Below are 27,408 nucleotides of genomic sequence, written 5' to 3'. Positions count from 1 at the left end.
AAAAATCTAAAATATATAAATAAATCTACCTCCTTCTATTAGCTTAAGCTTTTGGAATAATCGGTGATTTCAACAACCATCCAATCCACCGGATGGACATGATTGGCTGAACGGCAACGTTTTATGCGAGGCGCAGGATTTCCTGTAACGGGCTCCTAAACCGTTATAACGTTAATAACATCCGTTATGTTAAACCAGGAACCGAGATTTCTGCTACGATGAAGGTGAATGACCTTCCGGTGAGCGGATCCAAACACGGAGATTTAAAATCCAAGAACCCCCCACCCTTGCCCACCCCCCCTCCAAAGCCTCAGAGGCGGTTGTCTGAGATTCTCGTCGGGCACCTTCGGACCCCCCGGTCCGCTCCACGGCCCTTTAGACACCTCTCCTCTCTGCTACATCCAAGATCGAGATCCCGTCGCCGCCGGTGGTGGTGGTGGTGGTGGTCGCCGGCATGGAGGAAGCGGATTACCTGCACCGTTTCGTGGAGGAGACGGACTGGTACAACGGCATTGTGCTCGATGCCCTCATGCCGGGCGGTGCCTGGAAGCGCCTCCCCCGCCCTCTTCAGTCGTGGCTCCGCAATTACATCGGCGGCACCATCCTCTACTTCGTCTCCGGCGTCCTCTGGTGCTTCTATATCTACCACTGGAAGCGCAACGTCTACGTCCCCAAAGGTCTCTCTCTGTCTCTCTCCGTCGCCTTCCCTTTTTGTAATCTTTGAACCCATCCTGTTTTATTGATGTTTCTTGGTGAAGACCTCTGACGAAGATTCTGTTCGTAGTTTGGTTTCGGTTGGTTTCTTTTTTGTTGCATTTGATTGGATCACTGCTTTTGGGGCGTTTGGAACATGTCGGTTGGGGATCGGAGCCGTCTTTTCTTTTATTTGAAAGAAATGCAAGATTCTGTCCGTGCTTTTCTTATTCTTGATTAATCCCTTTGTTTTTCTTGAAATGTTATTTTGCGCGGTTTCCTTGTTAGGTGGTTTACCTGATGGGAATGCTAGATGTCTCTTCACACCCATTAATAGTGCTTTCTTACGGAGGATTTTGAGTTTTCTTGTGTTTATCGGTCCCGAATCTTCACATGGGCTGCCTTCAGACCCAGTTTTGTTTCTTATGTTGGGCCGGGAGTGGCTGTACCTCATTTTGGTTTAGTGTGGACTTCGATATGGAATGAATGCTTGGATTTGCCAAAATTTGTATCCATGCTACTGTAGGGATGACCATTGAAGATTATTAACTTATTATGCGGTCAAATCAGCATCGATTTGTTATCTATAGCTTGATTTTCCATAATTTGTCATGCTGATCTAATATGCCTGCGTGTGGGTTAGAATAAATTAGGGGCTGTTTGTAGCTTTGTTTAGCTGACATATTTGTTTGATTTCTTCTAAGTAGATGTTAATTTACTGAATATCGGAATGAGGGCTGGTCGAAACCAGGTCTCTTGTGTTGATACATGAGACTTTGCGAACGCAGCCCAGTACCACCATCAGGGCCTGCAATGGCATGGATTTCAACATCGTGATGTTGCTACAGTAGTCAATTCAATGATTCTGTGGCCATTGTTGATCGGGCAGAATGGATCTGTAAACATCGTCATGATGGAAATCTTGCTGGCAATTAGGAAGTAAAGATTCACAGAATTTATACTTCATTACCTTTCCACTAGTAACGAAATCATTATATTCTTACCCTAATAGTTGATTTGCTACTTGCAACTGTTAACTGCCCATTATTTGTGTACATTCATGAGAATATTAACAATTTCTAATGGGACTAATGCCTTCACAGGTGGTACCCAAAATTACTCCGTTAAACTATCAAAACTACATGGATCAGAAAAGTCCGGCATTCAATCTTTCTGTCTAAGGGTCACTGACCTAGTTTCCTCTCTTAGAAGTCTGAAATAATCAATGCCCTGCATTGGTTGTGTCTACATCAAAGGAACTATAAGGACGATTTAAGTTATTATGATTGATCCATAAGATATTCGCCTTTAGTTTTCCATTTTGTCTTTCCCGCTTTTTTCTAATAAATTTTTGTAGTTGCAGAAAGCATGTGCTTGATGTTCTGTAGGATTATTCTTCAAAATAGCAGAACTGGTTTTAGCTGCCACTAATCATGGCACGAAAATTAAGGAATGCACTTAGGATTATGATTGCATTATTTTAGTTGAGTTCTATGATGTTTTTCAAAATATAGATGAGCTAAAATTTTTGAATTGTTATCGGTCTAGGAGAAAACAGATTGTGCATGCACCATTGATCTTGTTATTTTGTTTCTCACTTTGAAGGACACGAAAGGTTTTATTTCCAGTCTATTTGAAGGAGAATCATGGCAAAAATCAAACTCGAGGTTCAATTGGATAAATTTAGCATTGCCTACAATAGGTACCCATCTAATTTTGCACTTGAGAATCCTAATGTCTGAAACCTTTCTTCTTTTGTCTGAAGAAATTTCAGTAGAATAAATTCTCAATAAGTTATGAAATGATGCGGACCCTAATCAGCAAAACCCTCTTCAAGATTTTCTTCTCCCCAAAACCAAGATTTTGTCCTTCAAATCCTTTGCAATCCTTGTACCTTCTTTTCTTTCTTGTCTCGATGGCCAAGTGCTCCTTCGCTCTTTCTCTTCTAATGCAACACGGAAAAATATGGTTCTTTAGGGATTCTTTTAAGTCTAAAATTCGTGCAAAATATCAAAAGATTCAGGTTGGGTTCGATGACAACCCATTAACCTGTCAGAACCCAGTGTATTGGGTCTGCACAGCAGGCCCAACTTCAAAAATGCATAACTTAGTTGTCTGAAGTCCAAATATACCAAAATTAGTAAACATTTTGAAGTTTTGAAGTCTACATTCATATAAATTTGGTTCCACTCAAAAATTCTACACAGTTTTCAAGTTATTATCTATCAAAGCTTGCTGGGTTGAATCCTCTGCATTAAACCTCAAGTTCTATTCTATTGCTGCTAGTTCTTAGTAACCTTAAACAAGGACGTCCTAGTGTATGAGATTCTCTCTACTGCGAGATTTGTGGAGGGTCAGGCATGCGGAGAGGTTATTTTCATTTTTTCTTACTTGTGACACCCAAATCACAATGAAGCAACCTTACAATTGCTCCAAAGCCGACACCTACTTTCACATAAGAATGCATATAAAAAAATAAAATAAATAAAATATAATATTAAATTTATAGATGTATGGGGTGTCTCAAGTTAGTTCTCTAACTAGAGTTTTTGGCATTATTTAAAATTTTTATGCAAAAATTTTCATAGCTTATTTTAATTGATGTGATTTATTATGTCATAAATACTTTCTTGAATGTTAGGGTTCATGACTTCCCATTTGGTCATGAAGAATACCTTCCATCAGTCTCATTCATTCCAAACCTTTTCATCAAATGGAAGCATGCCCCTAGAAGTCTACATCCATGTGATGTTAGGCCAGGCTTTTTGGAATCCTTCACTTTGTTCTATTAGAAGAGGTAATAGAAGAGCTAATCCAATAATGTCTAGTACATTATTGAATTCTATATCCACTACATTTTGAACCTGCCACTTTCATGTGGCTTGTACAAGGTGATATCTTACCTGTTTCTATTACATTCTCATAAAGGTTGGACATGACCAAATGATGAGTACATTTTATCGAAGAGGATTAAAGTCTACTAGCTGTAATTTGCTTTGTCATTTGCTTTACTTTTGATGCATCTTCGATCTGCAGTTCCCCATGCATGTTGATCTGACAGATTTGGTCCATTTAAATCAGTTCTGGGGACTACTACCTTCCAAAAACAAAAAGGGAATCTATTAATCTAAGTACCCAGACTCTATATTTCTCTACAATCTTCGGTAAGGTAATGCCTCTGATTTCTCGGAAGGATCCAGCCCAGTAGATGTGTCCTTATTGCTGCTTCTTTCACCTTTTGATAACTGTCAAAGCCCATATCATCATGGCATTAGAATATCTATCATTCTCAACATACGCAAAGAAAACTGATAAAAAATAATATATCCTAATCATTAAACTGCTATGCTATTTATAAGCTGTATATTTTTTGTACTGACTATAAAAAAATGGCATTATTGTATCTTTAACCTGCCATTTGATAGGTCACGTGATTATAATGAAATCATTGTTGCAAACCCTTCTTATGTGTTTTAACAAGGTTATTGACCAAAGGTTGCATCTTTATGAAGTAATGCTCATTGATGTGGCACATTGGAAAAACATCCAAGTGATTTACAGCTTTTAGTCAAGTAGTAACACTAGCTATAATAATTCAAATCCTTAGTATTAATCTTTAGTCTGATATAGAAGTTCGCATATAACATTTTCACTAGAGTTGTCATTCATCTTGTCTTACCTGAATATTGAAAATATTCCAAAATGCTAAATCTCTATCCTTTCTTTCTGATAAATGCTTTTACTTCCTAATGTCAGCATATGAGCGATCTTATGTGATTTTGATCGAAAAGAGTCATTCCTTTTGGGATTTCAACTTATTATTAACATGATTTTAACACACTAAAGTAATAACTTTTCTTATCCCATAATGCTTTGCAGCAATTTCTAAGGCCTTATTGAGTTTGTTTTTTTCTTTTTTTTGTGTGTGCGTGTAGATGCTATACCTTCAAATAAAGCCATGCTTTTGCAAATAATAGTCGCAATGAAGGCTATGCCTTGGTATTGTGCTCTTCCATCACTTTCAGAATACATGGTTGAAAGAGGATGGACCAGATGTTTCTCTAGTATAATTGAAGTTGGTTGGCCAACCTACATTGCTTATTTGACTATATATATGGCCTTTGTGGAGTTGGGAATTTACTGGATGCACAGAGAGTTGCATGACATAAAGCCGTTATACAAATATCTTCATGCAACACATCATATCTACAATAAGCAGAATACACTGTCACCATTTGCTGGTAAGTTTACATTGTCTGGGGCCTTGAACTATCTTAACCAATTTCCTGGAAAGTTAGGAGTGTGTGATTATCTGCATGTCAAACTTATTGTTTTATGTGTTTTGCATTGTCATTATCCACAGAATTGATGTTAACAATATCATGATATAGTTTTGCTGCCTTTTAATCTTGTATTGCCGCTTAATTGTTAATTATCACCCATTAAAAGTATATTCAGCATATAGCAATGTCCTCTGGAATCTGCATGCTATGCTGTTATAAGCAAATCAATCATGAATTGATTAATTTGCTCATGCACACATGCACATGCACACATACATTTCAGGAAGTAGGTTGTCTAAATACCCTTTGACTCTAAAATAATCTCTTGTGGTATTTGAGGGAAGACAATATAGCAAGACATTTCCTTCCAAAATTAAATAATTCAGAATAAACCTGGATATCTTTTTTTTTTTTTTTTGGGTGGTGGTGGTGGGGTGGGGGGGGGGGGGGGGGGGGATGCGGTGGATTAAGCGAATGAGGTAAAGGTAGGTAGAGGTGACATGTTAATTAATGACAACCATCCTTAATGCCTTGAGCACTTATCTAGGCATATGTCTAGAAGGAGGAGGCCAAATAGCATGGATATATCCATGCTTCACAGTGCATCCAAAAGGGTGTGCACATGATCTTGTTTGATATCGAACCACATATCTGGGTGTAAGACGGATGTATTAGTGGCCCTGAAGCTATATTGAGAGTAGATAGGTAGGTAGTCTCACCAGCTATGATATTACCTAATTGCTTAGGTATATTTCTGAATGCTAGTTCCACTGGTATACTGATGAAGAACTTATTTTGTAGGTATGAAAAAAAATGCTAACCCTTATTCATCAAACATATTTAAATTGGAACACTAATAAAATGGCGCTTAAAGCTCAGAAGACTTTCATGTTGTCTTATCATAAACTATGAAATATAAATTGATAAATATTATATAGACAAGGTGAACAGAGAAATTTGGTTACTAGTGTAACATTACTCCGGGAGTATGGTGGATTCTTATTAGCAACTGCTGTTAATTATTACTAGAACGACTGAGTAACTATAATGGTGGAATCTAGTATTAGTGTGTATTCTATGAGAATATGTGGACTTTCAATTTCTGAGTAGCACCATTTATGCGTATATGTTGTTCCCCAGAGCTAAAAAGTAAATACGCTCTCCAATAAAAATTATTCTGTAAGGTTTCATTCGAATTGTATAGCAAGCATAGGGAATCGTAATGTGGGAAATGTGGAGGCTCATGAAGTTATTTGGGTAGGGCTACTCAAGGAAGTTATAGGCCTTATCCTTGTTTAGGCCAGAGGGCTTTTCTTATAGCCTTTATGACTTAATTTTGACAAAAAGGGTGTGCACAAATATTTTATAATGCATTTATTTTCACAGTTTTCATGTCTCAGTCTGGACAAGTTTCAAGTACTTAACAATAAATTTTTTGGTAGGTATATTAATATAGTTGGACTATATGAGGACATCAATTGGCAATGGACATGATGACGATACATTTTCTCTTTACTTGCATAGAAAATTGATTAGGAATTAAAATTAAGTGATCAATTACTCAAATGGTTTTAAATATCTAAAGCTATGTAGTGCCATCATAACAGTGATCAAGACACAACATATCGTGATATTGGTGAATTTATTACTTAAAAGCTGAGGTTTCTTTGATAGACATTAACATTTAAAAAACAGTAGCTTAGAAGTTTTGAATATATAGAGGAAAATAAATGTTAAAAAATCATGAAGTGCATATATATGTTATAGTGGCCATTCCTTATGATAGTGTTATTATTGTTTGTTATGTTTAAGGTTGAAGCATATCATGTTACATAGTATTTTCTATTCAATAGAGGGTAATATTTATAAATTGTCAAATTGTGTAAGAACCTTCATGATTCATTTTGGAAAAGAGCTTCTCCTTGAATATTAAGATTCTCACATAAAACTTGTGAGGCTCGATTATAAGAAATAAGTGTTTAGTTGAATGAGCGTACATTATAGCATTACTTAGGATAATGAGCCAAATTAATAATGTGGAGATGAAAGCTCTCATGGTCTCAAATGTCACAAACTGTATCATAAAGTTTAGCGCATGTATATGCTTGCATCTTGAAGTACAAGTTTGAGTCATGCGAAAGTGAAACCAATTGCAGATATATTGTATTATGGTTCTTTGTAGCATCTTTCTATCAAAAGGCTAATGGACATGCTTATTTTGCAAATTAAAAATGATTGACATGTGCATATTATAATTCTCTTCGGAGACCTCTTATCAAGCCATTCTTATTCATGCAGCTAGCAAACAGAGGGATCAAGAATCCTACTGAATCTTGTAGCTAAATACAATTGAATAAGGTGTTGGAATATGTGAGAAAAGGCTGAAGCCAGCAGGCCTAGCCGACTTCAGCCAAGGGCCCAAAAAAAAAATAAAAAAAAAAATAAAAAATAGAACAGAGGATCGCGATCCCTGGTTATTATCCGTAATGCATGCCCTGGTTAAAGTTTGAGTTGATGGATGTCCATGATAAAGGAGCCATTTTTCACTGTTTGGGAATTGTCCTATGGAAACACCTGCTCCTCGAATTGGGTTAGTAGATTGTCAAGGTGCATTAGTATAATTTGGTGGTATCTATCTTTTACAATTTTCTCAGCAATAGAGGTGTCCCTTCTGACTCTTAGATAAAAAAATTTAAATGGTAGATTAAGCAAAAGAATATGAGCTTATAGCTCGATCAATGTAAAATTTTGGCATGGATAACCCTACTAATTAATTTGCATTGCTTAGTTTATTGTATTTCAATGGTTGACAATGTCCCTGTGATGCCCCTCCTATAATTCAGTAGACAAATGTCCGTCCAAGAGTCCCTGGTTAATAATGAACTTTGAGCTATATTTCATTCAAAAACATCGTCGACATTTTGTAACATGCTGTTAAAGGTTTAAAAAAAGCAAGATGCAATTAGTTTTTCTGTTTTCACAGGACTGGCATTCCATCCATTGGATGGGATACTGCAGGCGGTGCCGCATGTGATAGCCCTCTTCCTTATCCCGACCCAGTTTATGACTCACATACTTCTCTTGTTTTGTGAGGCTGTATGGACGGCCAACATTCATGACTGCATCCATGGCAAGGTGTGGCCTGTCATGGGCGCTGGCTACCACACAATCCACCACACCACCTACCGCCACAACTACGGTCATTACACCATATGGATGGACTGGATGTTCGGAACTCTTCGTGATCCTGAGGAAGACCCCAAGAAGGCAGAGTAATGCAGGTGCGGTGTACTTCTGTAGCCCTCGTTATGATCAGGTAGGCCAGGTAGACCTGCTAAGTTCTAATATCTAAAGTTCTGAGTCGTTTTTATCGACATGATGCATCTTTAGTTGATGTTGTATGATTACTCAGGAACTTTTTAAATTTGCTGTGAAAAGGTTGATTGAAGTGTTTCGGACTGATGAGAAAACTTAAATAAGAGGTTATAGACGAACCGCAGACCAACCATGCACCCATTTCCGTCTGAAGTTTTTTTTAAAAATTTTTGGGCATAAAGACTGTGGTTATCATGTGGTTTCTGTTTTCTCTTTGTTTGATCTCCTACCCTTAATTGATGGTGCTTATCGTGAGGAGTTTATGCTTGAAGTCTAGGGAATTTGGACAGTTTTTGCCCGGGTCGACCCATCCCTCGCGCGCACGCAAGCGCGCCTGGATCTAAACAGGGTGATGGCGGGGAGCCCCGACAGGTTTTGGCTTTGGCTTTGGCTTCTCCTTACTGATTGAGTCTTAAAGACTGTTTGGCGACTATCAGTGTGGGGTCAGCCTGTTCACCAATGCTCCAAAAATATACTTCTGACCGCCACAGATTGAATTGCAATCAAATAGCTTTGGGTTGGTTACCAATGTCAGTGATTGGAGGGAACACAATTCTAACAGTTATGAGTTCGGCTTAAATCAAAATAGACAGACGTAAATCCTTTTGATTTAAGAACAGTTGCTAATTACTGAGATTTTCTTCTGATAGAAAGGATTCAAGTTTTTCTTAGTTGGTCAGTAACGACAAATAATAACTAATAAATATTAATTGTTGGGAAAATCCTGCAATATGAACTGGAAGAACAACACAAGCAAGAATAGGAATATGAGCTGTTACCATCCTTCGGTTAGTAATCAACTGGGGAAGGTCAGCGGAATGAGTGATATTTTTTGTGGTTTAGATCCTGTCAGAGAATAGTAGCCTACAACTTGACTGCTTAGGAAATTGCTATGAGTTGGGCCCCAAGTCATATATTCGCATCCGGGAGTTGAGTCAGGGCAGATTGTGGAATCATCAAAGATTTCAGCCGTGGAAATGGATTTGGCTTTCTTTAATTTGATCAAAAGCTATCTTGTGTTCTTCAACACTTTAAACCACCCATCGATCTCACTATGATGATGGACATGGTCAATGGAAGTGATCCAAGTCCTTTATCTTGCCTCTGAAGTGAGGACTTTATTTGATGAGCGACTATAAAGGATTAAAGGTAAATAAAAAGAGAGAGAGATGGAGGCAAGTGAAATGCATTGCTTGCTGAATATAAACAAGATAATATACAATATACTTCACAACCTCTGCCACCCAAATCTTATGTAGAAATGAGGCCATCAGACCACGCTCCATAGAATGTAATATAAAGTAGAAGGTGATCGATGCCTAATAGTAGTGTTGTTGTAGTGTAAGTTGTCTTCAGAAGAGTCAATAAAATTTTCTTCTTTTTTACCGTATAGATAGAAAATTATTTTCTATAATAACTTGCTCTAATTGGTGGGTTTTTTTTATATCCTAGTAACTTCTTTTTCAATCGTTACTAGTCTTTTCTTACATTAATAACTTCTCTTATCTATATAACTTGTTTTAGGTAGTTTCTTCTAGCAATTAACTATATATATACACAACCTCTTGTATAAGCGACAAATGGTCAAATTTCTTCGAGCATCTCGTAAATAATTAATCAAATCTTGATCAGTCTAACATTTTTGATCATTTATCATAGTCGTGACTAATTATTTTCTCGATGAAAATACTTAGTTATATTTATTTTTTTAACTTGTTTAATGCCTGACTGCTGGTTATTGAATAAGCCGGCCAGATCGTCCATCTCGGATTAATTATTTCACATGAGGCCACTGATAGGGATGGTTATGTGGCTCGGCCCCATGGAGTGATAAAGTTTAGTTTTGAAAACTTTAGAACATGGGTTGTCGAGAAATTTTGTCGCTAGCTACCTACCTTGTCATGCTTAGCAGTTCGTAGCACCTTCAATATGACTGCTGGACTTTAGTTGGCCACATAAAGTCTGATTGGAAGAAGTAACTCGATTGGTTATGCGTACAAGTTTACATGAAAACTAAGTTGTCTGGAGACCATTCTAGGACTGCACCATGCGTAGCTTACCCAGGTGGTCTCATGAAGTTTCATAGCAATGTCTATAGCAAATTTTAGAGTTGCCAAGTCTTGTCTTAGTCTTGGTAATCCTCATAGATGGTCAAGCTTTTGTTGAATTCTTCTCCTACCAGAGTTCTAGGTAATTTTGGGTCTCTCTTTTGATTTTCAAAGTCAAATTCTGAAAACTATTTTTATATATAACAGCCCAAACGCTTGAGTCAAGTGCCCACATCCTGATAGCCGTGTACTCCTCGGCTTTGTACGGATCGAGAGATTAGCTGCTTGAAGTCTAAATCATCCTACATAAATATAATAACTTATTTATGATAAATTTAAAGTATCAAATTTTGTTATATTTGTGGTTGTTCATGTAAAAATAGATAAATGATCAATAGGTTTGTACACAAAAAAAAAACAATCAATATCTTACATCAATAGATAAATCACCAAAGATTGTTCCTTGAAAGCTGACAAGAAAATGATGAATTTTTGGGATTCAAACTTTATGAATTTTGAAAGTTAAGATTTTTCAGAAGGTTTTTATTTGTTAAAATGATTATCTTTCCAAGTTGAATAAAAAAAAGATTGTGAGAGATTTTTGGCGCCTACACAAAAGTTTAAATATATAGTTAGTGGTTTCTTGTCTAATACGTTACATAATTTTCTTAATACCATAAAAAATTTTAGTTATGACAAGTCGTAAGTATTTTAAGAACAAAAAGTCAAGGTTACTTTGGAGGAACAAAATGATAAAGAAAATTCGTTATGAAATAATCCTAACATGCAAAAAGCTTTTTGGTAATAAAATATATAATATCTCATTTATTTAGCAACTATTAATTATCTCAATTATTTAAATCTCATGCTACTTCCAACCAACTTTTTCGTGGACTTTCATGATACTACCAGAAATGTTCAAAGCTCATATATATATATATATATATATATATATATATATATATATATATATATATATATATATATATATATATATATATATATATATATATATATATATATATATATATATATATATATATTAATTTTATGAAGTTAAGAATTTAGTATGTAGGAGTTAGTAGTTGTTACAATGGCTACAATGATAGATTCATATATTTATAGTATGAATACGTACCAAAAAAATCAAAAGATAACTCACCGGCCAACCGCGGCACCCTATTTGAACGGTTGAACTAAGACCAAGAAAGCCATGCACGTGCTTAGAAAGGTCGACGCTTGAACCTGGAATAGACCTGTAGACCGGGTTTGAGTGTCATTGTACGATGAGCCTGGACAGGACGATAGCTTGCCGATCACGTCGCTACTGATAGTAGACGTCCAGTCTTTGAATAGGTTGTTTACTGTCTACTCTTCCGATTCCATGGTTGAGAGAGCTTCGAATCTTAAAGGATCGAAAGCTTCCATATGATGGCGTTGAAATGAGATGCAACACCTCCATGAGAGAATAAATATAACAATGTTTTGCTGCAAATGAGGAACATAGGGATTGGATTAATTCTGTTAGAGCTGCGGAGGTCATCAGGGCTTTCACTTTAGTGACCCCGTCACCTTTCAGTATCAAATTAGCTGCAGAATACGATTGGCATTCGGCAAATAGGAGTAGATTTGGAAATTCTCGTCTAAGAGGCCTAATGCCGGCGTTCCAATAGTCATACCAAAATGCGATCTTCTGGCCATTGCCGACTTCTGTGCAGGAGCACTGCTGAAATATTGATTGCTTGGTAAGGTTCATTTATGAAGGGAATAGTGTGATATTGATCTTCTTTTTCAAGAAATCATGCACTAAACTTTCTACCCAAATAAAAAAGTCATTATATGTCCTACCACATGTATGTCATGCAAATTCTTTAAGCAACCATTCCATCACTTGCTGCTAATCAATTTAAAGCTCATTGGTTTTGCATCCGTGGTTGGCTAGACTAATTCCACACGTATAATGTGTACAAGCATGGCCCGAACTAATGGTGAGACTTATAGTATTGTTATTATTAGCGACTGGGAATCAAGTCTGCTTGACTTGTATTCAATGCTCCAATATTCTAGCAGCCTCCGCAGAAACCGAGGGGCAGGTATAATTATTCATAAGAATCGGATCTTCTGTTTATATTTATGCTAAATGCTACTCCAAAGTCCACGCCGAAAGAGACCACATGGAGATCTATTTGGTGGGTTCCTCTGACAACGAAATCTCATAAGCACGCCACGATGCTAACGACTCGTCTAAAGACTAAAATTTGCGTAGAAAACAAAGAAGGGGACGCGTAGATGATTGAATCCTGTGGATGAGCCCAAAATAACCTTATTAAAATCTGGAGTCAAGTCATCCCCTACGTGTCCCGCGTGTCCCGCGTCAGCTGCTGATCCCCCTCAACGCGGGGAGGCTCTTGAAGCAACCGTGTCCCCAAGAAGAATCGCCAACCAGTCCTTCTCCAAAGACTGGTAAAGGTCCTCCTTTTATTAATTTTGGCCACCGTCACCTTGGGCTCGCCTGGAGCTCCGTTTTATTCGTCCTTTTGTTTTAAATAGGATTTTTCTATGATGGTAGGTAGGGAATTAAACGAGTGATGTTCCTCTTATATGTGCTTCGATACCGAATGAACACTTGTTTAGATACCCAGAGAATGCTTGTTTACGTTGGTGGGATATTTCAGGAATCCCTCACTTTTCCTTCTCTCTTTTATTAATATCCTATGAGGCAAAGGGACTTGTGATTCTGATCACCGCCGGTTGAGAGAAAGGAAATGGATTACATTGATTAAATAATTGATGTTTCTTTTATTTAGATATTTTCTAGCAATTGTCATTATATATATATATATATATATATATATATATATATATATATATTAACATGTGTACTTTTGCATGCAACGCTATTTATTTTGCCTTTCTATATATGAGTGCTCGATGACTTCAAGGCTAGTGACGGATGATTATCAGTGATGATGCATATATAAAAATTTTGAGTTTTTTTTTTTAAAAAAAAAGTTGCTCATCTTTATATCTAAAGAATAGCTTTCAACCATCTTTTTATAAAAAAGAAAAAGCACAAACAATCCTCTCGGCAGATCTTTCAAAATTAAAAGACTTCATTTTGCATTTTACAAAAAGGATAAAGTTTTTTTATTTATGAACATTCTTATGAATTTTCAGATATGAAATTATGCTGACTGTATGTCATAAATGCTCTCATTCTCTAGCATTTAATGTTGGATGGAAACTTTAGATGGATGGGGCAGATTTAATTATAATATTTTGTTCAAAGCTTCTAGAAAGTAGGAAAATGATGATTTGTATGTACTTTTGTACTGCAAATTATAACTAACACATACACTTGTACGTGTAATTGAGTTTATCTTATGCACAATTTATTATAAGTATTTTAACAAATAAATTGTATATATTAGAAGAAAAGCTAACTTTAGATGGAATTTATTGCATTATAACCAAATCTAATAGTTGCATCTACATGTATACTTGGAAGATGCAAAGATCATGGTACATGCATATCTCTATTTGCATTAACAAGGGCTAAAGAAGCATGAGCTCAAAATGACCAAATTAAATTTTAATACACTATTCTATAGTTATTATAGAAAGCAAAGTCTACTTGATGATTGTTGGCGATATTTAACAATCTTATTTACCGTCACATAGGAGAAACATTTTAACAAAAAAAAAACGTTTAGAAAATCAAAATTTCTAGATTTTAAGAAATTCATGTCTCAACAGAATCTTTTTAGGAAAAAAATAAAATATAAATTTTTAATCAGATATATGGACCACAACTATCCACCCTTTTCCTCTTCCATACATTGTACATGCCCGGAGTTTGTAGAAAAGTAAGAGTAACATCTTTTTTCCAATGAGGATGTTATTATTCTATTTCCTTGTCTATGCATTAGGCATGCCCTTTTTATCTTTCTTTCTTTCTTTTCTCGATGAAAATGTTAGGCATGTCCTTCAAAAGACCAATTTCAGAAATATAAAAAAAAGAGAAAGAAATCAGGGAAGAGGTATGCTCACCAATTGGTTTTTGGATCGCAACTAAGTTAGAGAGAGGGACTTGTGGTAGTTGACCGTTTGAGGAGGGGACATCAGAAGGAATCGCATCACCTAATCAGGGTTCATTCTCATCTTAGAACTAAATAATCCTTCCCTTCACCTTCCAACCACCTTCCAGGAGCTTTCTGAAAAAGATCAAACAAAACGACCCCATTGCCACTGTCGTTTATAAGACGTCGGCCACCCTCCTCATTGTCCTGATAAGCTTCCAAACCTCGACAACTCCAACCTCGTCTTCGGCCACTAAAATATCCCAGAGTTTCTATCCCTTCCATTCTTAGGAAAAATATGGAAGCTAAAAGGCTTCATGATGACTCTGATCATGACAAGGATCAATCGGAGGACAAACGGATGCGGCGCCTACCTTCTTTCTCAACGTTCGTAATCCTAGCAGCCTTTCTTTGCTCAATTCCTTTTCTTATGTTTGCTTAAAGTTTTCTTCTTGTACTAGAGAAAAAAGAGCGAGCCTTTTAGAATCTGAAAGGCAATACGGTATATTTTTTAGAATCCGTATCTTCATGAGGTTTCCGATTGAAACAATAAATATAAGCTCCTTTTGTATCATTCTTTTTTATGTAGTATATTTTCTCATGAGAAGAAAAAAAATTTTGATGCATCGATCTTTGCTTAGCACATGGATAGATTTAACGACTAAGTTGTGATTAAAAGAAAAAAATAACTTGATATTTATGAATGATGTATTTGCATGAGGAGTAACTTATGATGTTATTGTAATGCAAAAGTTATCATATTATTCGTGCATGACTCGATACCTTACATATAAATCTTACTGCATGGAAACCCGTCAGTAAAGATCATATCCGCTTGAAATATTTAGCTTTTCTACAAGATCGTAGGGTTTATGAGCAAATTATATGTAGTTTACGGTACGACACCAGGCATGTTGTTATGTTTCGTATTGTGTCATAATCTAAAGTAATTTACAATTTTCTGGAATCCTTTTGGTGAGTGACAATACCGAGGTTTTATATATGGTATCTTAAGAAATTTTAAAAGATAGCAGTTAAATCAGCCTAAGGTTTATCTAACTTTTCCTCCTTGTCCTTCTGACAATGTGATCAGAGAAGCTACGATGGCGAAGTCATTGCAAAACTTCTTTATGGCCTTCGAACCGTTGCTCCGAAAAGTGGTACGACAGTTCGCTTACAAGGCATGCTTAGATTATCAAAACTTTTTGCATTAATTAATGAGTCATGTTTGTTGCTTATAAATTAGTTGAAACTTTAGATTTTGTTATCATCCATCCGACATCTTCTATAAAAAAAGGGGACCCCATTTTTTTTGATGAAATAAGGGGACCCCATTTGGACCATCTATTGTTATTATATATAAAATGTATACAACTTTAAATAGTATAGCCTTGATCAGTTTGTGCAGGAACTAAAACAATCATGAGTATGACAAAAGAGTAGAGGATATAGGCGCATCAATATTTATTTTCTTCAGCAACCTTTGTTTTAATCTATTTATTGCATTTCGCTAGGTGCAAGAAGAGGTGGATCGTGGACTGCTTCATAGCACGCGTCTGCTTCCAAGGTAGATAGCTTGTGACTCCTCTATATGTTGGAAAAATAAAAAAAGACAACAGTAGAATCTTTCATGTACTCGTTAGTGTCTTTCTTTATTTACCTCAGGTGTAAAAAACTTTAACATGGTACGACCCAATCCAAAGGACTAACTTTTAACATTTTGTTCATTGTAAAAATTGATTAACCATGTTTCTATGAACTTTACAGGCCTTCGCAAATGCATATTGAAGCAGCAGAGCCGCCTAGCATGAAACTAATCTTCAAAAGACAACCATCACTCCCAATCTTCACAGGGAGCAGGATTGAGGATGAGGATAATAACCCTCTCCAGGTCCTCCTTGTAGACACCCATAACAGGGAAATACACCTGTCCTCGCTCCCATCACCTCTCAAGGTAGAAGTAGTGGTCCTTGATGGCGATTTTCCTTCTAATGATCGCGAAGACTGGACAAGCACCGAGTTCCAGAAGAGCATAGTGGAAGAAAGGAAAGGAAAGAGGCCACTGATTACCGGAGAAGTCAACCTCACACTGAGAGATGGGACCGCTTTCATCTCGGATCTCACATTTACGGATAACTCGAGTTGGATAAGAAGTAGGCACTTCAGGATAGGTGCAAGAATTGTGCCAGGGAGCTATGATGGACCGAGAATTAAAGAAGCCATGACCGAACCTTTCACAGTTAAAGATCACCGAGGCGAATGTAAGTATACCATCTTCGCTAGCACTTTTCATTATCATCCATATCATTCCATCGATTAAATTTTCCTATGGAAGCTTTAAACTAAATGATCACGGTAATCAAGTGGAGACGGTCAAATTGAAAGACATGTCGATTGGAGTTTGTGGGTCTTCATACAAACTCCGAAGATACCTACTGAAAGCGAAGTGTCTAAAAGGTCCATCAGCCTGGGTCATGTTCAGAGAGTAGTTGCCCACATCCTTTAATATAATTCCATGACCAAAGGTCATGGAAGACTAGGTTTACGAGGTGCTTGCAGCCAGCTGTTAATTAACTTCTTGGGCTACTAATTTGAAAATAACATGCGAACAACAAAGATTTTCATGGCATATGTTTTCTGAACAAAAACTTCAGTATTTCATTCTTACGCTTTCACACATCTTAAAACCGAGAAAAATTGGCTGCCTCAGCTAATATCACATTCCTATGCAGCGTACAGGAAGCATTATCCACCATCTCTCGGCGACGAGGTATGGCGACTGGATAGGATTGGAAAGGATGGGGCATTTCACAAGAGGCTATCGGCTGCACGTATCGAGACAGTCCAAGACTTCTTGAAGCTCTCGGTTATCGACCCTGATGAACTCCGCAGGGTAGAGACACAAACTTGGTAGCTGAATATGCCAAAGGAGACAATGATATTTAGATTGCCATATTATCTGATTGGTCTTCTTTTCCTATGAAACAGATACTGGGAGTTAATATGTCAGAGCGGATGTGGGAGGGAATATATAGTCATGCAAGAACCTGCGACTTGGGTACCAAGATTTACTTGCACCGTGGACACGATTGCACCCTCCTCTTGAACCCCATATGTGAAGTTGTTGGGATTATGGCTCATGGCGTGACGTGCACGCTAAAGGATCTTAACCTATCTCAGAAGGTAAGCATTCAAGTCATTGCAAAATCTTGCTCTATTTCGCATGGCTGTTTCTTGCCTTTCAGACAATTTTTTTAACGTTGGTGTCCTCCAATTGTTTCTCAGGCCTACGTACAGCAGCTGGTCCGAGAGGCATATCAAAACTGGGATAAGTTGGAAGAAGCTGATGGGTTGCTCGATGCCGACGTTCCTCTACTTGAAAGTTAGCAAACGATTAGTGAACCAAATACAGTTATATTTTTGCAACGTTGTACTAATATTTCTTAAGAGTCCCAGGCCAGTAGTTGTAACGCTATTGTTTTTTTGACAGATGAACCTGTGCACCAGGGTGGGATGGAATCATCGAGTTGGTATCCAATAAAGCAAGAAACCGCCGCATTAGCCTATCAAATGGGGGGGTTTGATGAGCCTGGAGCTCCTCCAAATTAACAATCTCCATCTTGCATTTAGTGGTCCTCGGATTCCGTGGAATCTAGATATGTGAGGTTTAGATTGAAGATGACACGAGCTCTTGTTCATCCTTTCTAAATTGGCAGTCAAGCTGGAAAGAAGCTGTCAAGTAGCAGTCTTGATGTACATTAACAAGGGTATAAGAAGATCCTGTCAGCTGCCCTGATTGCTTGCATACAGTAAGAGCAAGCTAAGCATGCAAGAAGAGGGGCTTTTTTCCGTTCTGTGTTTACCTTTTTTTTTTTTTTTCCCCTTTTGTATTTTTCTTTTCCCTGCAGAAGATGAGATTTGAAGTTGTTTCAAGGTATAGGTGGAGTAGAGTTATGTCCTTTACATCTGTTACGTTAGTGTGCTGTTCTCTCCCATTTTGTATGAATGAAAATTAGATTATCAACATTATTTCTCGCGCCAATTTGATTTAACCATTTCCTTGTCGAAGAATGTTTAGCTATTCTATCTTTTTTATCATCTAATCCATTAATGCAATCATTATTTCCACGCGTGATTAGAAAATCATGCTGATCCATGGTATTCTCCAAACTTTAAGAAGATAGAAATATCAACGTCTCTAAATCGGTCTCCTCAATCCTTCGCAACTTGTCTCTTTGATTACTGCCTTCTTTTCCTCTAATTAGCCTCTTAGCTTGTGATAGTGGCATGCGGATGTAACGACATGACAGCCAAGCAGGCCTTGTCATATGCCAAGACTTCCGAAAGGAAACACTTGGGATTCCTAATGTATCATAAATATATCTAACGAGAATGTTACATAGCTGATGGTAGGACCTATCCCTCTTCCCAACAGCACTTGGTATTTCTCCTTTTTTTTGCATGGGAGTGCTCTTGGTATCAATCAAGCAGTATGAAGAGAAGTTGATCAAGAAAAGCATGGCGAGATTGAGCCCGAGTCGTTCGTATCCAGCGGACAATGACTCACCAATTCAACTAGTTGGCACATCCTACGAGGCTAGGCTTTATATATCAGTTGTATAATTTTCTTTTTTCCAAATTTTTGTGCCAGTAAATATTTCTTCAAATTGCCTATGTGGACCAAATTTATAGGCCAATCAGATACCAGCACAGGACCTTCCCATGCTGTCGCCTGTTTGACAGGGGACAACCAGACCCACGGACCTTTTTTTGAGATCCAGTTCGAAGCCGGGCAGGGGATAACCGGATCCGGCTTGCCACGAACCAAATCCAAATCCGAATCCACAAGCTTGAGGGGCAGAATCCAGTCAATTATTAGGACGCACATTCCCATCCCTTCCTCGCCGCCGAGTGGATCGCCTATCTTCGGTTGTGGCGGGCCCCGCCACCTTTTCTCCCAACCGTACGGCCACCTGCCCTCGATTTCCACGCCGCGCGGGCCCCCGACCCGTCTCGTTCCCCCATCGTTCTTTATGCCCAACCTCCTCCGCCGCTTTCTAATTTCTTTGATCAGAAGGCCGCGCCAGAGAGAGGGATCTCGGCCGGGCTTTATGATTCCGCGGCGACGAAGATGGGCGGAGTCACGTCGTCGATCGCCGCCAGGCTCGCCTTCTTCCCCCCCAGCCCCCCCTCCTACACCGTGACCGCCGACGAGCCCGGCGGCCGCCTCTCGATCCCCGAGCTCGCCTCCGGCCGCCGCGGCGACATCGAAGTCCTCCGGCTCCGCACAAGGCGGGGGAACGAGATCGTCGCCGTACATGTCAGGAATCCCCGGGCGACGGCCACGCTGCTGTACTCTCACGGCAACGCCGCCGACGTCGGCCAGATGTTCGACCTCTTCGTCGAGCTCAGCGCCCGCCTCCGCATCAATCTCATGGGGTCCGTTGTCGATGCCCGAATACCTCTTTTCGGTGATTCTTCTTTTGGGATGAATTCTCTTTTATGTTTAATGTTTGATTACGTTTGTTTTCTTGCTTGGAAGTGATCCAGTCTTGTTCATAGTAAAGCTTGGTAGAAAAATTGAACCTTGAGAAAATTGAGGTAAACTTACTTTGAATTACCAAAAGAAAGTTATAAAAAATAATATATATATATATATATATATATATATATATATATATATATATATATATATATATATATATATATATATATATATATATATATATATATGCAGCAATGCAAATTACATGTTGTTTTATTTGTTCACAATGTTGTTGCTATCGCAAGTAGCAGAAATGATTGGTAGAAATTTTGGGTAGGTGGTGTTGAAAGTAGACCGCTTCTGAGGCAATAAAATTGTTGATTTGAATGAGAAACTAGACTTTTGTTTGACGTATGGTTATAGGGAATTTCACACCTATTGAGGCAGTTTTACTAGTTCTAGAGCAGAAGTTTAAATATCTGGAGCTCCTTGATTACCTTCTAAAATTTGCTTATTTTATTGCATCCTGCTAACCAAATATACCTGGTGCATTCTTACAGAATAATGCCCCCCCTTATGTTAAACAAGGTGTCACTATCCAATTAGAGGTTGAAGTGTTGTTTACATGTTAGATTTTGCAATGTCCTTGCTTTGTTTCTATTAGTTTGCAAAGTGGTTCATCTATAACTAATAAATGAAACAGATGGAACAACAAATAGATCTTTGCAATTCATACTATCAAGGGAAAAATAAATAAAGTGATAGAACATTGAAGATTGAGAATATGAACTTTATGAAAATATCTTTACTAGAAACCACCTTTGCTAGAATCATCCTCAGAGACGACTGGTGCTTCTGCTCTATCATACCTAATTTGAAGGCAAATTTTCAATGTCTTAAGGAAGAGAGTATTATGCCAATAAATTGATCTAAGAACTTAACATGAACATGAATCAGATGAGATTATTAGTATGTACAACTGAGAAGGATTGGATGAAGGTTGAGTACATTAAAGGAAGCACTTAATTTTCACCATTTGAAACAAAGTGATGAGTGCTGACTGGGATGATATAGACATTCACAAGAAAAATCTAAGGATGTCTTGGCAAGGAGAGTTGCTTGAAAGGGGAGAAGAGACCCAATATTTATCAGAATTCAGAAGTAAAGACTTGAAAACTTGTTATGACATTAGATGTAGCCTTAACAACATATTTTAGCAAAGAAGGATTTATCTAATGGAGTTCATCTTAGTCAGAGAGTTTTATGGTTAAGGAGTATGGTCGCTAATGTAAGTTCAGTAGGCTCAAAGTTGTCTTTAGCAACTGCTGTTCTGAAGTATGAGTGCTTGTGGTGAAATTCTGTTATTGAGATGCATTCTATCAGAACACCTCCAAGCAATTGACTCCTTTTTCCAAAAAAGAATGCCCAAAAATGGTTCTTTTGGGTAAAAAAAGCACTAATTTTTGTTGTTGTTGTTGTTGTTGTTGTCACTTACTAGTGCTTTTAAAGTGTATCTATTTAAGCATAAACTTAATAGAGGGGATGGTGGAAAGGGTACTATGGTCAAAAGGAGAAGTTGATGGAATTAATAGGGCAAAATAATGTTTCTTTGCATAATTGTGAAGAATATAAAAATAATGCCATAAAACATCACTCCATATTAATTTGTATGCTATTGTTGCAATACTAAATGTTCAGACCATGTGGCCTAAATCTGATATGTACAGACTGATATTAGTGATACAAAGGGATTCTCTCAGGGGTCTACTTTAGAGTCAAAAAAATTTCTAGGAAATCCTAATAAGTTTATTTATTTGGGTCTTTTGGTATTAGAAAACATTGTCCTGGAGAATAGAAGCTAGGAGAAGGAAGGACATGCTGAATTTTATTTCAAAACTTTAAGCGGAAGGGGAAAAGGTGTGTGAGAGAGAGTTCAGATACTAAAATTTAGCAGAACAGAAAACATGATACAAGAACTGGATAGCATTTCGGACACCAGTTTGCTGACCACAATCTGGCAACCTGGCTTAAAATGCTTTATGGATGATATGCTCTCTTCAAATGTCGTTTAATGCGAGGGAAGAGATTTATGTTGAACTGAGGATGCCTATGTAAAGTTTAATCATCTACATGGTGGGTTGCTTGAATTTATGTTTTTGCTGAAGTTGAGATCCTGATTCCCCTCTTGTGATGAATCCAGTATCGGTTTTATACTTTTCTCATTTTCTTTTCTTTCTGTGCCCATATGTCAATCCAACTTTTCCAATCCTTGACCCATGTGAGGATTCACATTTGTAAACCTGTTAGCATACAACATAGTTTTGGCACTAACTGCTTTACTGTTTTGGTATCATACTTGAAAGATGTTATGAACAAAACTTTTTGGTGTTGCAATTATATTCTTGTTCATTACGCTCATTCTTGGAGCATCAGGGATAAAAGTAATTCTTGCTAGTATAAATGAGTCTTAGCTTTCAATATTCACCGTTTAAAATAAAACTTGTGCATGACATTATATTTGCACTAAAAGACACTATGGGCATTCTGTTAAATTTTTGTGCTTGCCTTTAATTAACTATATTGACAAGTCCGTATATAGGGATCATATATCATTTTTGCTTGTATCTTTTTGTGTTTATAATTACATGGTATATGTCTTAATTTTCTCAATAAATTAATGCTTCCCTTTTTTACTAAACAACAAAATTATCTTTACATGGTATATAGTGCCCTCATGCCAATAACTGTTATAATGCTGTGATGCGTACCGATCATTAGATCTATATATAGAAAGTAATCCTTATTACCAGTATTCTGTATTCCTCTTATACCTCTCTAGTAATTTCAGTCAATTGAATTTCCATAGCACAATTTATTTAATTGGTTGATTGTCTTAAAGCTTACTCATCATCATTAGTTCTACAGTGTATCTGTTTATGTAAATGTGAGAGGAAGTGAATGCTGATACAAAGTTACCATTGCTTGTGCCATTTAGTGTGAATGGTAACTTATTGTGCTCCTCTCATCTCTCTCTCTCTCTCTATCTCTATGTGTCTCTCATTACCTTTTATAATGTTTCACTAAAAGAATCAGAATTAATTAGAACTTGAGTTATTTGCTCATATTTTCCTTCATAATTTTTTCCTTTTGACTTCTTGATTATGGGTGTTACAGGTATGATTACTCTGGTTATGGGCAATCTACAGGGAAGGTTGGATATTATTGGTTTTTTTTATTTAAGTTTACATGCCATTTGGGTCATATGAGGAATGCATCACTACTGCTATTAATTTTGGCAATTTCTCTTGATATGACACTGTTTATTTGTTCATGAAACAGCCCACTGAATATAATACATATGCAGACATAGAGGCAGCATATAATTGCCTCAAGGAACAATATGGAGTAGCAGATGATGATCTAATTCTGTATGGTCAGTCTGTTGGTAGTGGTCCTACTCTTGATCTGGCATCCCGTCTCCCAAACCTAAGAGCTGTTGTTCTACATAGTCCTATCCTTTCTGGATTAAGGGTGCTATATCCAGTGAAAAGAACATATTGGTTTGACATTTACAAGGTATGAGTTCAAACAATTCTGCACCTCATCCTCATTTAATACTGCCAATGACTTTTCTATTAAAAAAAATATCGTTAATGACTTTTCTTCCCTCTGCAGAATATTGACAAGGTTGGCCACGTGAATTGCCCGATCTTAGTCATTCATGTAAGCACTCGATATCCATATTTCCTTCTATTTCTCTTTTGTTTATCTTCAGTTTGTTTTGCAAACTTTTCACTCATGTGTATGTATGTGCTTATATATTTGTGTGTACACATGTTCATTAATACTGTTAAGGTTTAGAGTACGGAGTCATTTTTCCTGTTTTTGTTTCATATTGGAAGTCAAGGAGTAATAGAATATGTAATTATAATGCCGGGTGCTGTCTATTCAAGCCATTGATGCAATAATCTAAGGCTTCTGGAGATTCAATCCCCTTGAACTTTTAATATCTTACCTTGATTACTCTCTTGCTTTCCTGTTTTATTCTAATTGCTTTTGGTAATGATTTTGGGTCTTAACATGCTGGTAATGGAATGGCTATTTGGTGCATTGCTTTTACATGTATCCAAAAGCAAAACCTTGGCATTTTAGATCCAGAGCCAGACTGCATGGCTTGTGAAATCATCTAAAACCAAGGATGATTGGGGGTCACAGCTTGAGGCTACGCTTGAAACAAGGTTAGAGGCACAATTTAATTAAAGAAATTGCATTACCTAATATCTCCCTTATGGAAACCTTCAGGTGACAGTTGCTCAAGATTTTAAGCAACCCCGTTATGATTCCATGACCTGTCCTTGGTATAACTAATGCTAAAGCTGGTTGAATAAGCATCAAAGACTTGCTAACCTGACAACTTTGTAGGAAAGGATGCTATTGGTAGAGGACTATACGGCAATTAAGATGTTGGTCTCCTTGCGTAGAGGTGAAGTATCCGGGGGGGAGATGCAATTGGATCAATTTCTAAGGTTCTTTTTCTATTTTAAGCTTTCATCATATTGGAGATGCAACGAGTACTGTGGTGGTTTCCCTGAACCTCAAGGGTGACATCATCTGGTCTTATGAACTTGGGCTTGGGAGACATATTTAAAGGTTTTTTGTTGAATATCTCCTTGGGCACCTTTTGTAGTGCGAGAATGTTGGTGGTGGTGTGCAAAATCTGTCAACCATTTTGGAGATGTGATTCATTTTAAGCATCTAGGTCTAGGATATAAAATTTGAGATTGTACAGAATGGCTACTGGTGGAAACTTATGTTGATGCACTTTATTAAAATATTTCTCTGGAGGTCAAGATGCAGATGCATAGAACTCATAATAAACATCTTTAGCTTTTGCATAGCTATAGGAGAAAGAGTTAATGGAGATAGTAGAAGTTCATAAAAGAGGAAAAAATAAGCAAGTTGAAGCTTTGCAATATGCTCATTCGATTAGACGACTAGTAACATCATATTAGATTGCTTGTATGGCTGATCTAGAAAAAAAGGGCATGCTGGAATTGCAGTGAAAAGTGGCAAAAAAAGAATAACGTTGCAAACAGGAAACAATCTGTGTTTATTGAGCCATTGTCAAGATGAGCCAGATGGACACGACCAAGGTAGTTACCATGTATTGCCAAGAGAATTTGGCCAATTCATATTTGCTTCAGCAGAGGATTTCACTTGTTTTTTTTTTGTGTGTGTGTGTGATTTTGGAGTTAGAAACTATATTTTAAACTAGGACTAAGTTGGTCTTATTTTTCTTATTCTTGTTAGTTTTATGGTGTCTGTAAAATATGATGCCTGTGGGTCATCTTTCAATTGATTGAAGCAATAGAAAAAATTGCTTGGAGGCCGGATCCTCATGGAGTTATCTTCTCTTCTCTCTCATTTGCCTTCCCTCCTTTTCTTCTAATTGCCATTTATACAGACATTAAGTCCTACAAGAAGTGCAAAAGTACAGTCAAAAGCATCTGATTTGGAAGAACAAGAATGAGGTGAATATTCCTTGCATTTCCAGCATAAAAAAGGGAGCCTAACAAGTTTGGTCGATTTTAGCTATCTTGAACACTGAGAACAGGATAACCTCTCTCTTGCATTACAAAAAGAGCCCAAAGGCAGAAATGGATGCCTAGGAAGGAAGAAGAAAAGGGAATGGACCAAAAGTGGAAGCCCTTGAGCATTGTCACTCAAAATTAGTTAAGTAACCAACATGAATTTAGAATGTTAGTGATTTGTAGAGGTCTCACTGCATGTTGGGAGTGTTTGGGTATAGTAGAGATAAACAGCTAGGATGTGCTGTATGTGGAAAGAGCAAATACTTGTGCAGCATGCCAAATTTTTCATGAGTGCCTTACCAGTACCTTGTTCTTAATGGTACATGGGATATCCTCCTTAAATCCTTGCATTTGTTCTAGGGTGGGGGAAGAAGGGGAGGGAGGTGGGGGAGGTAGTCAACACAAGGGCATGCTCGCCACATATGCTTTGAAGTTATACAAAAATTGTGCAAGTCCAAAGTCAGTTTCTTAAGGTGACAGCTCGCTCCAAAACATAAACAATATGTTACAGATGGTGGTAAATTAGATAGATGAAAATATTTATCTCTACATCAACATCTCTGGTATCTACATACCATCTTTTTTCTTACATCAACAACTCTGGTATGTTATTGGAGGGTTCGGGTCATCATATGTTCTGCTTGACCACTTCATACAGGTAAATGGCAATCTTTTGGTTAATTCATTTTGTTTGAGTAGATAAAAAAGGAATAATATTGTGAACTGAAATGAGATTAATTTTCATGAATGCTAGAATTAGGAAGTGTTCAAGTGCTGGTGGAATAGTTGCTTCTATGAAAGATTGCTAGAGAATTTCGTTAGTTCTGTGATAAAATTCTCAAGTCGATTATGAAATTACCCAACTGTCAAGAAATTATTTAGGAACTATTTGAAGATAGAGGGTAAATGAATTATACTTTGTTGAAATTTTTTGAGGTTGTTTAATATTGATATGCAAGCTCTCTCTCTCTCTCTCTCTCTCTCTCTCTCTCTCTCTAACCCAGGGAACTTCAGATGAAGTTGTTGACTGCTCCCACGGAAAGCAGCTCTGGGAGCTTTGTAAAGAGAAGTACGAACCGCTTTGGCTAAATGGTGGTGGTCATTGCAATTTGGAGTTTTTCCCTGAATACATTAGGCATCTGAAGAAATTTGTGTCAACAGTTGCAAAGAGTGATGCTACAAAGAACAGTTCAGCAAGCATAAACACAAAAGATGATGATCAGAGCAAGCAGACTGAAATTGGAACATCAGAAGATATACACAATGCCCGTAACTGTTCTGAGATCTCGAGAAAGAGTTTGGACAGTCAGATTGCAAAACCAAGAAACATAGATCAGCCTGAGAAATCGCGGATGAGTGTTGACAGGAAGAAAGGGAAAGTCTTACTATGGCGATGGCCACTGCACAGCCAAGTAAATATAGCTCAAGAGCTTCCACGTACAGTTAAGGAAGGCCCTTCTGAACCAGCATAAAATTCTCTATCTATGTAATAACTTAGCTTTAACATATTCTGAGTGTTGCATTCTACCATGATCAAAAGAGAAAAAAGGTTCGTACATGTCCGAATCTGTTGGTTAGAAAGGATGGTTTCATTGATAGGAACTTGCACTGGAGCTGTGCATGTTACCGATTCAAGCGGAAAGGGTATTTTAATGGATGAATGTGATCCCATGATCTGATGATCATGGTAATTTATTTGTATATTGACAAACATAGTCCCAATTTTGCATGTATCTTCTTGAGAGTTTTTTCCCACCATAAATTTCTCAAAAGAGTTCCAGGAAATAAGTAAAGCATAGATTTGAATCCTATACAGGGAGGATCTTCATAACAAATCATACAAGTGACTTCTAC

The 27,408-nt window shown here is 37.4% G+C and overlaps 3 protein-coding genes across 4 annotated transcripts; all 3 read left to right on the top strand.

Moving 5' to 3' along the window:
- Positions 1-276: 276 nt before the first annotated feature.
- LOC103718827 (delta(7)-sterol-C5(6)-desaturase-like) lies at positions 277-8,492 on the top strand. The gene is made up of 3 exons (XM_008807816.6): positions 277-677; positions 4,629-4,934; positions 7,960-8,492. The coding sequence occupies exons 1-3, from the start codon at positions 455-457 to the stop codon at positions 8,250-8,252; spliced, it is 822 nt and encodes a 273-aa protein (XP_008806038.3). The 5' UTR covers positions 277-454; the 3' UTR covers positions 8,253-8,492.
- A 6,023-nt stretch (positions 8,493-14,515) lies between these two features.
- On the top strand, positions 14,516-18,296 carry LOC103718841 (protein SAR DEFICIENT 1-like). 2 transcript variants are annotated; one of them, XM_088709084.2, is made up of 8 exons: positions 14,516-14,865; positions 15,572-15,638; positions 15,993-16,045; positions 16,246-16,739; positions 17,211-17,371; positions 17,467-17,661; positions 17,764-17,889; positions 17,969-18,296. In XM_088709084.2, the coding sequence occupies exons 1-7, from the start codon at positions 14,777-14,779 to the stop codon at positions 17,863-17,865; spliced, it is 1,161 nt and encodes a 386-aa protein (XP_088565210.2). In that variant the 5' UTR covers positions 14,516-14,776; the 3' UTR covers positions 17,866-17,889; positions 17,969-18,296. The 2 variants fall into 2 exon arrangements, with proteins under 2 accessions (XP_088565210.2, XP_026664995.4); XM_026809194.4 differs by having other exon boundaries at positions 14,518-14,865; positions 17,764-17,860.
- A 1,181-nt stretch (positions 18,297-19,477) lies between these two features.
- On the top strand, positions 19,478-27,309 carry LOC103723598 (uncharacterized). The gene is made up of 5 exons (XM_039130126.3): positions 19,478-19,917; positions 23,138-23,174; positions 23,303-23,539; positions 23,639-23,686; positions 26,559-27,309. The coding sequence occupies exons 1-5, from the start codon at positions 19,610-19,612 to the stop codon at positions 27,024-27,026; spliced, it is 1,098 nt and encodes a 365-aa protein (XP_038986054.3). The 5' UTR covers positions 19,478-19,609; the 3' UTR covers positions 27,027-27,309.
- The last annotated feature ends 99 nt before the right edge of the window (positions 27,310-27,408 follow it).

The sequence above is a fragment of the Phoenix dactylifera genome, chromosome 12 (genome assembly GCF_051530095.1).
Source record: "Phoenix dactylifera cultivar Ajwa chromosome 12, Ajwa_hap1_PhDact_Kaust_v1.1, whole genome shotgun sequence".
Classification (NCBI taxonomy): Eukaryota; Viridiplantae; Streptophyta; class Magnoliopsida; order Arecales; family Arecaceae; genus Phoenix; species Phoenix dactylifera.
The sequence above is the reverse complement of the archived record's forward strand: the minus strand, read 5'-3'. Positions and strand labels throughout refer to the sequence as shown.

Excerpts from the sequence above, each read along its gene's own strand:
- LOC103718827 (XM_008807816.6), top strand. The coding sequence starts at position 455 with ATGGAGGAAGCGGATTACCTGCACCGTTTCGTGGAGGAGACGGACTGG. Across the intron at positions 678-4,628 it reads CAACGTCTACGTCCCCAAAG|ATGCTATACCTTCAAATAAA; the intron begins GTCTCTCTCTGT and ends GTGTGCGTGTAG. Across the intron at positions 4,935-7,959 it reads TACACTGTCACCATTTGCTG|GACTGGCATTCCATCCATTG; the intron begins GTAAGTTTACAT and ends CTGTTTTCACAG.
- LOC103718841 (XM_026809194.4), top strand. The coding sequence starts at position 14,777 with ATGGAAGCTAAAAGGCTTCATGATGACTCTGATCATGACAAGGATCAA. Across the intron at positions 16,046-16,245 it reads AGCACGCGTCTGCTTCCAAG|GCCTTCGCAAATGCATATTG; the intron begins GTAGATAGCTTG and ends TGAACTTTACAG. Across the intron at positions 17,372-17,466 it reads ACCCTGATGAACTCCGCAGG|ATACTGGGAGTTAATATGTC; the intron begins GTAGAGACACAA and ends CCTATGAAACAG.
- LOC103723598 (XM_039130126.3), top strand. The coding sequence starts at position 19,610 with ATGGGCGGAGTCACGTCGTCGATCGCCGCCAGGCTCGCCTTCTTCCCC. Across the intron at positions 19,918-23,137 it reads CTCCGCATCAATCTCATGGG|GTATGATTACTCTGGTTATG; the intron begins GTCCGTTGTCGA and ends TGGGTGTTACAG. Across the intron at positions 23,687-26,558 it reads GCCCGATCTTAGTCATTCAT|GGAACTTCAGATGAAGTTGT; the intron begins GTAAGCACTCGA and ends TCTCTAACCCAG.